At 42.8% G+C, this 12,253-nt stretch overlaps 1 protein-coding gene across 1 annotated transcript in view; it reads left to right on the top strand.

Annotated features, from left to right (window-relative positions):
- Nucleotides 1-11,321, top strand: part of LOC122203126 — an 87,096-nt gene extending 75,775 nt beyond the window's left edge. The window contains exons 11-13 of the mRNA XM_042909687.1: nucleotides 4,693-5,157; nucleotides 5,458-5,596; nucleotides 8,567-11,321. Coding sequence (XP_042765621.1) covers nucleotides 4,693-5,157; nucleotides 5,458-5,596; nucleotides 8,567-9,498 — 1,536 coding nt within the window. The 3' untranslated portion in view covers nucleotides 9,499-11,321. The remainder of the gene's footprint in view (nucleotides 1-4,692; nucleotides 5,158-5,457; nucleotides 5,597-8,566) is intronic.
- The last annotated feature ends 932 nt before the right edge of the window (nucleotides 11,322-12,253 follow it).

Below are 12,253 nucleotides of genomic sequence, written 5' to 3'. Positions count from 1 at the left end.
AGGCACTACTCTAGATGTCTGTTACTTCCAATTCTTATAGTAACACTGCAATGAAAGTATTATTAACTCCATTTTTAGGAGAGAAAATGGAATCTTAGAAAGGTTTGGTTGGTGACTGCTGTCACACAACTAGTAAGAGGCTGTGCTGTGATTCCAAACTGTTGTGTCACTTGACTCCAAAGCTGGTGTTTTTCCTGTGAGCTGTCATCTCCCTGCACTATGAGAAGTGCCATGGAAACATTTTTCCGTCCTTGTTGGGCATTTGACAATGTTGACCACTGCCTCTTTGAAACTTTTTTTTTACAATAGTAGTATTCATTTATATATATATATATATATATATTTATATATATATATATAAATATATATATGAATATATATATGAGTATATATATAAATATATATATATATGAATATATATATGAGTATATATATGCATATATATGAGTATATATAAATATACATGTATATACATATATATTCATATATATAGATATATATGAGGATATATGAATATATATGGATATATATATATGAATATATATGTATATATATGAATATATATATGGATATATATATACATATACATATTCTGTACTGTGCATTGGATTGAGTGATAGTGATAAAATGGTGAGCAAAAATGTTGATGTAACTTACAGTTTTAATCGTGGAGAAGATAGGTATTAACCCAATAGTCCCTCTAAAGCATATAAACTGACAAAATGAGAGAAGTGCTCTGAGGGAAAGGATCAAAATTCTCTTTAACTGTATCTCTTATGCCTCCTTGACTAACCCAACCCTGCCTGCACATCAGAATTACTTGCAGAATGTTTTACAAATATAAAGCCCCACGTAGGAGGTTCTGACCCAGGCTGGGGGTCCATCTCGGGCATCTGTAAATGAGATGAGTATAACCAAAGAGATTGGCTGAAGGTTTTGTTTTTGCTTCTGTTTTTGCTTTTTAAAAAAACTGGTCAGAGGAACAGGATCAGATTTGCAATTTGAAAAGGTTGTCTGGTTACAGTATAAGCATACTGTGTGTTACTGTATAGTGTGAGAGGATGGTTGTTGGCATGAAGATCGTGGTGGCAGAGATGGGGAGGGGCAGATTCTGGAGATAGGCAATAAAATCAAGAGGGCTTAATTTGCATTAAATACGGGAAGGAGGTGTTAGGGATGCTTTCAGGTTTCTAGAAGTGCAGCCAGGTGGATGTTCCTACTTCCTGAGAGGGGGCCACTGGGAGAGGAGCAGATTTGGAGTGGGAGGAATCATCAATTGGTCATGAATGTGCTGTCTCAGGTCCTTTTGAGAAATTCAAGAGGCATTATGGGAGTGAGAAACAGTGAATAAATAGGGCTGGTGCTCAGCTGAGAGATCCAGAGTAGAGATGCCTGGGAGACAGTGAAAACAGTGGTAGACTTAAGGGCTAACCTATGGAACTCTGTGTAGAGGAGCATAATATTTATAACAAATTTAATAGTATCACAAACATATTGAAATTAAGGGGCAAGATCCATGACTTAGACCAGTGGTCATTAAGTAAAGGATGCAACCCTTGGTAAATGCTATGTACACAGTGATGCACAGATCTGATGATGCATAGCTAGGGGATTTTTTAGATGTCATTCGTCACGTGATAAGAACTAAACAAATGTGTTTAGTATTTTTCAAATACTAAAAAAATTAAGAGGAAAAATATCCCTGAGTTTCTCTGTTTAGGTGTAAATGGAAAAAACACAGTTTAGGAACGCTGCTTTGTAGGTATCTCAGACTGAATTTTGTCATAAATAGCTCAAGAAATGATGATACCACCATCATTTCAGTCACCAGCACCAGCCAAAAATCCAAGTTCTTGACTCCTTTCTCTTCCAAACCCTTATCCAGTGTGTGTGTCTAATTCCTGTCAAATCTGTCTTTACCTTTGGCTCCCATAGCTCGGGCCCTCCTTGCCCAAGTGGTGGCAACAGACCCCTTTCTGTCTCTTCTCTGTACTCTCTCTGTACTTCTCGAGTACTCTGTACTCGAGTGGGCAGACAGAGGCTCCAGCCATCCCCGTGGCTGGGGGATCAAATTCAAACTCTGCAATGCAACCTGTCAGACCATAGGTATCTCCTTTCTCACTATTTCTTAACTATGCCCCAGGCTTTCTGGCTGTGTTTTTGTTTTTGTTTTTGTTTTTTTACCATGGCTTCACATCAGAAGCATTTGGGGGCACTTATTGAAACCTTACCCACAGAGATTCTGACTCAGGAAGTCTGTTGTGGGGTCCATGCTCCATGGCTGATTCTGAGCCAGAGGAGACAACCACTAGTCTGGCCTTCCTAAAACACCTGCAGTTTCCTCAGTGGGCCATATCTTCTACCAACTGTTGTCTTTGCCTGAATGACCTTACTTTACATTTTCACCTAGCTTACTCTTATCAGACTGCTGACGTGTCTCTCCCAGGCAGGCAGGTCTTCCTGGTCTTAGTTGTCTTTCTCTGTGCTACCTTGCCTGCTTCCCTCTATCCTTGGATTTTCCACACTGTATTTCCTGGTTTCCCTGTTGCTCTCCCACACTATGGAGTCTTTGAGGACACACCTTTTACTCCTGAGAATCCTGTTCACTACACTGCCTAGCACACAGCTCAAGTATTTGTCGAAATAATGGATGAAGGAATTCATTCCTCTTTTCTTTGTACTGTCTTAGAACCTGTGACTTAAAGTCAAGAATTTTTCCTTGTTTGTACGTTCACTCTGGCCATTCTCCATGGCCCTTTCCTAACATTTTTTAAATCACTTAAATAGTACCAACCATGATTGTCCTGGGTTAACCCCTATTTGTAATAAAAAAAACAAGTACTTTAGAGTTGGGCAATCCTAAGTTCGTATCTTGACTTTGCTATGTACCAGGTTGGGGCCTTGGGTATATTACTTAACTTTTATTTCTTTATTTTATTTGAGAGAGAGGGAGAGAGAGAGAGCAGGGGAGAGGGGCACAGGGAGAGAGAGAGAGAGAGAGAGAGAGAGAGAGGGAGAATCTTAAGCAGGCCCTGTGCTCAGTGTGGAGCCTGATGCAGGGCTTGATTCCAAGACCCTGGGATCATGACCCAAGCCGAAATCAAGAGTTGAATACTCAACCAACTGAGCCACCCAGTCGCTCCTAAATTGCTTAACTTTTAAAAATCTCAGTTTCCTCATCAGTAAAATGGGGATGATAATACTTATCACATAGTATTATTGTTAAACCCCAATAAAATAGTATCTGTAAAGTGCCCCGCCCATGAAAGGTGGATTTTTAAAAATGTTTATTTATTTATTTTTTGAGAGAGAGAGAGAGCGCAAGCTGGGGGAAAGGGGGTGGGCAGAGGGAGAGGGAGAGAGAAATCCCAAGCAGGCTCTGTGCTTTCAGCTCAGAGCTTGATGCAGGGCTGGAACTCATGAACTGTGAGATCATGACCTGAGCCAAAGTCAAGAGTCGGAAGCTTAACCGACTGAGCCACCCAGGTGCCCCTATTTTTTTTTTAATTTTTTAATGTTTATTTATTTTTAAGAGAGAGAGAGACCGACAGAGCACGAGCAGGAGAGGGGCAGAGAGAAGAGGGAGACACAGAATCCGAAGCAGGCTCCAGGTTCTGAGCTGTCAGCACAGCTGTCAACACAGCTCAGCCCTACAAACTGTGAGATCATGACCTGAGCCGAAGTCAGACACTTAATTGCTTAATTGAATGAGCCACCCAGGTGCCCCAATAGGTGTTTATTAAGTGCAAATTCCCTTCTTTGGGGGAGACCCCACGGCTAATAGAGCTCAATACTCTTGTTGGAGAATCTGGTTCTCTTGCTTACGGGCTACCTGTCTTTTTGGTCAGCTTATGCTTCTCAGTAGCCTCATTTAGAAATGAGCACATTATGATTGTCCTTAATAGAATTATTAGGGAAATTAAATAAATTTATGTTAAATACCCAGCTAATGTTTGGCATCTAGTAAGTACTCAATAAAATGGTGATTATTATTCTAAGAAGTAATAATATACCACAGTGTTTTTCCTGCTTTCCATGATCTAAGAGGACTATTATCCCCAGTGTTAACCCTAACATTATTTCCAAAGGCTGAGTTGATTTTGGTGATTCTTAAATTTTCTATTTCATGTCTTGAAAAAATCCTGAATCACCATTAATGTATTGTTTATTTATTTGTATTATTTATTTTATTTTTATGTTTTAAGTAGGCTCCATGTCCAACGTGGTATTCAAACTCATGACCCTGAGATCAAGAGTTGCACGCTCTAGGGGCGCCTGGGTGGCGCAGTCGGTTAAGCGTCCGACTTCAGCCAGGTCACGATCTCGCGGTCCGTGAGTTCGAGCCCCGCGTCGGGCTCTGGGCTGATGGCTCGGAGCCTGGAGCCTGTTTCCGATTCTGTGTCTCCCTCTCTCTCTGCCCCTCCCCCGTTCATGCTCTGTCTCTCTCTGTCCCAAAAATAAATAAAAAACGTTGAAAAAAAAAAATTAAAAAAAAAAAAGAGTTGCATGCTCTACTAACTGAGCCAGCCAGGCATCCCTGTGTTGTTTATATGGAAACTCCCTTTTAGTCACTTTTCATTACTACACTGTCTGGCAACTGGTCTTCAAAATCCTGTATTTGTATTCTTAACACATTTTTTCCACATTGTCCATCTCAGGAGCTACCTAAAGAATCAGAATTCTTAGACACAGACTTTCATTCCCTCCCTGCCTCAACTGAGCAGCATTTTCAGACTGTCTCGGCCAAGAATGTCAGGAAAAACTGCAGCCTTGGCCTACCATGCTTCGAAAGAACAAGAAGGACTTATAGTTGTGAAGGTTGAAGAAGAGAATTATGTTTGTGGGCAGGACTTTGGCCTTCAGGGAGACACCTGTGGCCTGGAGACCTTCCGCCAGCAGTTCAGGCACTTTGGTTACTCTGACTCCTCTGGGCCCCGGGAGGCTCTGAACCGGCTCCGGGAGCTTTGCCATCAGTGGCTAAGGCCCGAGGTGAACTCCAAGGAGCAGATCCTGGAGCTGCTGGTGCTGGAGCAGTTCCTGGCCATCCTGCCTGAGGAGCTGCAGGCCTGGCTGCGAGAGCACCGGCCCGAGAACGGAGAGCAAGCCGTGACTATGCTGGAGGAGCTGGAGAAAGAGCTTGACGAACCAAGGCAACAGGTAAGAAGTAGGTGTTTTTGTTTGTTAGTTTTACCTTTTATAAGTTAATAGTTATGTAAGTTATGAGTGGCCTTGACGTGGCTATCAGAAAGTTACAAACTTTTTGTCTTTGGGTTATTATTTGTCTACTGGGGCCAAGGCACCAGGGCTTTTAGTCCTGTTGTTTTCTTTCTAATCATCTGGATGAGTTTCTGACTCCAGCTGCCTTGTCCCTTTGTTCTAGGGTGTTTTTTTTGGTTGTTGTTTTGTTTTTTCTTCTGTATCCTTAGAATCATAGTGCTGGTACTTGATTACTCCTAGGACACGGCTCATGGCCAAGGAATGATCTGGAAAGAAATGACATCCATAGGAGCACTGAAGTCTCTGAGTATACAGCTCCAGCCCTTGGAGAACCAGTGCAAGAGTGAGACTCAAGAGTCCCAGGCTTCCCACGAGGGAGGTGAGGAGTCACAGTCCATTGGGGCTGAGGATGATGGTGGGGCTATCATCTGTGGCATAGTGCATTTTCTTAATGACATTCATTTGTGGCTTCGTTAAGTTTAGTGGAAAGGTCTCCTCCATGCCTTGAAATATTCTTCCATTGGCTCTGCCTAGAATCTGAAATTCCAATATAATTTCTAACTTTGGGTGAAGAATTAAGGTCTCTAATAAAATTCTCTAACACCCATAACATTCAAAGACCAATATACTCTTTTTTTTTTTTAATGGTCCACTGGCAAGGCAGTCTCTAAGGTGGAGATGAATAGTGTATCAGTAATAGAAACTACATAGTAGCTTGAACAGGGAAAGTTGAATGTTAGGAATTATTGACTATAGGGGTGCCTGAGTGGCTCATTGGTTAAGCATCCGACTCTTGACTTCAGCTCAGGTCATGATCTCACAGTCCAAGAGTTCGAGCCCCACATTGGGCTCTGTGCTGACAGTGTCAAGCCTGCTTGGGATTCTCTATCTCTCTTTGCCCCTCCTTTGCACGCACTCTCTCTCTCTCTCTCAAAATAAATAAATAAACTTTAAAAAGTTAAAAAAAAGAATTATTGACTATAATGGGGTTAATTACTAAGTGGTAAAAAAAAAAAGTCTAAATAATACGGGAATAACACATATAGGGAATCTTTAGGGCTGAGGCACAGCATCCAAGGAAGGAACAAATCTGTGAGAGAGTACCACATCTTCCTCCTGCCCTGTCAGAGCTGAGATCCAGATCTTGTTGGAGAGGACACAGCTGTGGTCCACTGGATGGCTGGATGGACATGTTCAATGAAGTGCTGTGCTGCCAGAACTTTCTGGGAAGCTGCACTTTAGGGTGCCAAGGGAAGCCATCCATGAGGTGCAGGGAGAGGGTGTGTGTGCTGTGGTAGCCACCCTCTGGGGTGCCGAGAACCCTTGTGGAGAGGTGCCGTGACACCAGACTTGCTGGGAAGCCACCCAGAGGGATGGTGCCTCTGGGACTAATTGGTGGTGAGCAGGTGCTGCAGGAACAAACAGAGCACAACAGCACTAGGAAGAAAAGCCCCTTCCTTCTCCAGTGTCCCTCCATCTCAAACTCTACTGTTGAAGCTTTATGACCTTACAGCCTTGGTTATAATCTTTCCGTAGGTTCTTCACAAGCCTAACAGTATGTCTTGCCAGAAGAAGAGCCTGAGATGTGGAGATTTGGGTACATGTGATTTAAAGGAGGGTTTGCTCTTCAGGAGAAATCTGTAATGGAGTGAGAGAAGCAGGGTTATGATGTGGTCTTGGGTAAAACCTAGCCTTGGCTTAATCTCTGGAGGTTTGGGGTACCTTCCCCTCCTCCAGCATGACTGCAGTGCTGAGCTGTCCCTTCTTAAGGTGGTGGGTGTGGGGCAGCGAGGGTGGAAATAACATCCTGGGCCAGGTGGTTCTCATCAGCCAGGGCGACTTTCCAGAGAAGAGGGCAACTGGGTGGTTAGGAGCCAACACTCAACAGCAGCTGGGCAAGGAGGCACCCTATAAGTAAAGCGGGTCTGGGTGGGCAGTGGAGCATCATCTACACAACATGAAAGCTAAAAGCATGTTTGTCAATGTGCAATTAAAGACCACATCCCTAGTTAAAAGGCTTTTAGACCACATAGGCCACACTGAACAGGTAGGGAAATAGCAGAAGGGACTTAGGGGAAAACGGCAAGCCTTGATGTTGAGCGTCTTTGAATCTGGCTCTTAAATTATGAATTCTGTGGCCTCACATAGGTTATGTTGCCTCTCTGAGCCTTAGTTTCCTGGTCTGTAAACTGTATTTAAGGTTAGAAGACTTTTGGTTTATAGCTATTTATTAGTGAATTATCATTTAATTTGTTGATGGGCCATTTGTATTTTTTTTCTCTGTGTCCTTTGTCTACTTTTCTTTTTAGGCGTTTATTTTTGAGAGAGAGACAGAGAGCAAGGGAGGGGCAGAGAGAGAGAGGGAGACAGAGAATTTGAAGCAGGCTCAGGCTCGAGCCTGAGGTAGGGCTCGAACTCACGATCCTTGAAATCTTGACCTGAGCCGAAGTTGGATGCTTAACCGACTGAGCCACCCAGGCACCCCAGAGGTTAGAGGACTTTTGGGAGGATGAAAGTAACTGAGCAGTTTTTTAGATTTTCACCCTCAAAATAATTCAAGTTGGCTCAGCCATTATCTAGTAGTCTCCTTCTGAGCTACTAGAAATCTCGAAATGAGAGGGGCTTGTTGTGTGAGAGCTGAAAGTTTGGCTCCAGGAAATCACAGCTGTCTCTTGTTTCCATCTACCTTTGACCATTTACACATAAAAAAGTGAACATATAAGACTTCTACCTGATCCTAGAGTATTCCTTTTCTCATGCTCTGTATGTCTTATTCTATTTGCTTATAATCGTTTGATCTACTTAGAACCTACCAGAACCTGCAATTAACTTAACGCATTCTAGTTCCTGCTCATCTACCTCTGCTCAGTTCTAACCCTGAAAGCATTTCCTAATCGTATATCCTGCTCTCCTGTTTTTCTAGGAGCACCATTTATTTAAGAGTCTTAGACCTCTCTCTTCTTCCTGAGCACTCCCTATCACCTCTTTTCCTTTCCCTCATTACCAAAAAAATGCATCTTCTCTTCTAACCCAGGATTGTCTCCTCGCTTCCTGGTTTCTCACTGCTACTCCTATGTATCACTGTCTCCTCTAACTGATGTGTTTCCCTGCTCACCGTCCCTCTCCAGTGCTGACTCTTTTTTGTCCCCCTTGCTTTCTGAGGGTGCCACCTCTCACTACCCCAGGCCACTTCTCAAAATTCTGGATTGGGAAGCTAGTTCTTAAGAGTTTTCCTCCTAATAGGTAAATACCTATTTTGTTTGGTTATTTTCTATTCTGGTTATAATAGATTCCTTTCTTTTGACATGGGGATCAAATGACACTAGTATTTTTCTATTCACATATTTAGATGGCAAGCTGGTGGGTGATGAAGTATTAACAACAAAGCAAGAAATTTTTGAATGTGTAGCATCAGCAGCCATGATATCCCCAGGAAGACTCCCTGGGGAAACTCCTTCAGGACAGATAGTTGAAGAAGCTTTGGGAGGCCTGCACATCTTTGAGAAGCCAAAAGGAACAGTTGCAAGGAACAAAATGAGTCAGCTCCCTTCTCAGGAAAGACATCTTAGTCTGGCGGTCTTCAACAAGAAAATCTCCACAGAAGAGAGTGTCCTTGGACGTAACGAAAGTGAAAGGACTCTCGGTGTGAACTCAAATGTTGTAACACGACAGAGAGTTCACGCTGGGGGAAAGGTCTACGAGTGCTTGGACTGTGGGAAAGCCTTTTGCCAGAGCTCAAAGCTGATTAGACATCAGAGAATTCATACTGGGGAGAGGCCTTATGCGTGTAAAGAGTGTGGCAAAGCTTTTAGTTTGAGTTCAGACCTTGTTAGACATCAGAGAATTCATAGTGGTGAAAAACCCTATGAATGCTGTGAATGTGGAAAAGCTTTCAGGGGCAGCTCAGAGCTCATTAGGCATCGGAGAATTCACACTGGAGAGAAGCCTTATGAATGTGGTGAATGTGGGAAAGCCTTCAGCCGGAGCTCAGCCCTCATTCAGCATAAGAAAATTCACACTGGAGACAAAGGTTATGAATGTACTGAATGTGGTAAGGCTTTTGGTAGAAGCTCTATCCTTATTGAACATCAAAGAATTCATACTGGAGAAAAACCTTATGAATGTAATGAATGTGGAAAATCCTTCAATCAGAGCTCAGCCCTCACACAGCACCAGAGAATCCATACTGGGGAGAAGCCTTATGAATGTAATGAATGTAGGAAAACATTTAGGCATAGGTCAGGCCTTATGCAGCACCAGAGAACTCACACCAGAGTTTAAGTCTTGGGTAAGAGTTGTATACTTGTGTCATACTAGGGATTCGCTTTGGGGTGAGACTGCACAAAAGTTAGACGTTTCCTAAGAGCAGAGTTTCTGTCCTTCCTGTCTGAGTCAGTACTTACTGTACGAGCAGATCCACAAAAATATGGTTGTTGACGTGTTGAATGAGCACTTACACAGTAAGGCCAGGATTGGGGCAGAGATCCTGAAAGAGCTTCTTACATGATGGACTGGAAGGTGGTGCTTTCAATGGCAAGGATCTCTGCCCAGCAAGAACATCGTGCATTTGGCAGTTGGAGGCATGTGCTGAGAGTCATTCGGTTCTCTGAGGTGTTGAATTGTGAGGTTGTGAAATGTTGAATTCTGTCCTGGATCAGTTTATAGCTCATTCTGCCCCCTTGCCAGTTCTCTCCTCAGCCCTGAGCTTCCAGAGGTCAGTTGAGGTTGGTTTATTTATTGAGCACCTGCTATGTGCCAGCCATCGGGGGCAGACATGGCCATTGCTCTCCCAGAGTTAAGGGCTAATGGGATACATATATATTTATTAAACAGGTAATTACAGTAAAGTGTGATAAGTTCTTTGGTAGGATAAATCTTGGATTCTGTCAAAATACAAGGGGGGCACCTAACCTGGTTTAGGAGTCACTTAAGCTTCCTGGAGGTGATGAAATCTCTGTTGAGGAATAAAGGGTGTGTACAAATTAGGCAGATCAAGGCAAGAGGGAAGAGAACATTATAGGCAAAGGTTATAGCACATACAAAGGTATGGAGAGAGGATCTATAGAGGTCTCTTCATCAGGATTCCTTTCAAGCAGGAATTTCTTCTCGTACACCCTGGTTCAGAGGACATGTGTTGATTCCTCTCTTTATAATCACAGATTTGGGTAGCCTATCCCAGACCCAGAGTGACCTAAGAGACCTTGAGGTACTCAGAACAGTCAGTGTGATTAGGTAGACTTTGGCGCATCGTATGGAAAAAGGCATGTATGTACACCATGGAAAGAAGACATATTGGAGGCTAGAGGGACAGTGTTGGTGTTCCGTGCCCCTAGGGCTCGGGAAATGGGAAGCTCACAGAAGCATAGGAGTGAGAGGTCTGCCTTCCCAAGGTCTACTATTCCTCATTTCCTGTCCCCTCCCCTTATCACCAGCTAGAAGATACTAAGTTACTTGAAGGCAATGAATCCTTATTGAATTACCCCCTTAGATTCCTCAAAACTCTACTTCTCTGTTGATTTTTATTTTGGCGGTTTTAATTAACCCACCATTAATTGCTGAAGGCAATTCATATGTAAGAGAAAGTTTGATTTCTCTTTTAAGATGTCCTGATTTCCCTTCCAGATACTGTTACTTCTGGAGACTTGGTGATCAAATCTGTTATGGGTAATAGGGGAGGTGAAATTGGGGGAGGGGTACAGTCTTTATGTCCACAGGTTGGAAGATTGTCATTGAATGAGGTCAATCAGAAGTCTAGAGAGACCCTTAAAATGGATGAAGTTGCCCTTTCCTATAGGTGACAATCAGATGATTTCATGTTAATTTTATTTAGTAGTTTTTTTTCCCTGGGTTGTGAATTAATTATAAATGTTGGTAATACAGAAAATGAGAAAGTAGAAATCACCTTCAATCCCACCACCTACAGAAACGTTAACATTTTGGAGTACTTTCTAGTTGTCTTCCCCCAACTCTAGTATTGGTAAAAATCTTGCTTGGTAAATCATTTTTAGTAATTGATTTGAACGTTTATACTTTTGAGTATATACTTAAACTGTTTAGTGTTAGAATGTAATGCAAGATGTATTGTAATAAAATCTGAATTTTAAGCCCTGCTTTGAAATGATTTGTTCTGGAATAGGGAGCATGGTGGAGGTATGCTGGGAGAGGGGGTTGTGGCAAGAAGTCAAGGAATTGGCTTCTTAACTCTTCTTTCCTGGGCCAAAAGGTGTCTGGAAACTGATAGCTATTCCCTGGGCTGCACTTCACCAAGTGAAGCCACAAAAGTTAGGGGACAGCTGGTTGAAAAACTTTGGGAACCAGAGCAAGTAGCCTCTTTAAACACACATACACATTGCGTCCACCAGAATCACTTAAGGAGCAGGAGTCTGGGAGACTGCCCAGGGCTTCCCCTCCTCTTTCAGCAGGTCCTTAGAAGAAACCTGTGCAGAAAAACCCCATGACCCTTTAGATTTGTGATCATTCGCACCAGCCAACAAGACAGCTGCTGAGGATAGGGTTACTGAGTAGCAATGTCTGACCCATCAGAAAGCAAGGGGTGGGTGGGTATCAGTGAGGTCTGCCCATTGAGCTCACCCTTCCTTTTAGCAGAAATGCTCTCCAGGTCAGTTTCTTCTGCATGGGAAATATTCTAATCGGCAATCTCCCTTACTTTGAGGATTCATTTAATGGGGCAAGAGAAACAAAGATTCATGGGGGAGCTGGGAGAGACCAAGGTCAGATTTGCTTAAATTTCCAATCCTCAGGTGGACAGTTAATTGCAGTCTATGGAAATGAGGGAGAAGGTGAAAGGTAGGAAACTAAGCATCTTGCCTAAATTGCACATCTTTTAAAATTCGTGTATCTGTGCAAGACCCATTTAAGGTAAACATTACTCCCCTGGATAGCCTCTATACCAAAATATATAAGAGGGCCCTGAGCACAATTTATTTACTCTTTTTCTGGGAAGGCTGGAGAAGAAAATCTATATTGGTGCCTCCTCTTTCATAAACACAGAATGTTGAAGCTTTAACCATAGATC

Source organism: Panthera leo, chromosome D3 (assembly GCF_018350215.1).
Source record: "Panthera leo isolate Ple1 chromosome D3, P.leo_Ple1_pat1.1, whole genome shotgun sequence".
Taxonomy (NCBI): domain Eukaryota; kingdom Metazoa; phylum Chordata; class Mammalia; order Carnivora; family Felidae; genus Panthera; species Panthera leo.
This window is presented reverse-complemented; position numbering and strand designations above follow the sequence as displayed.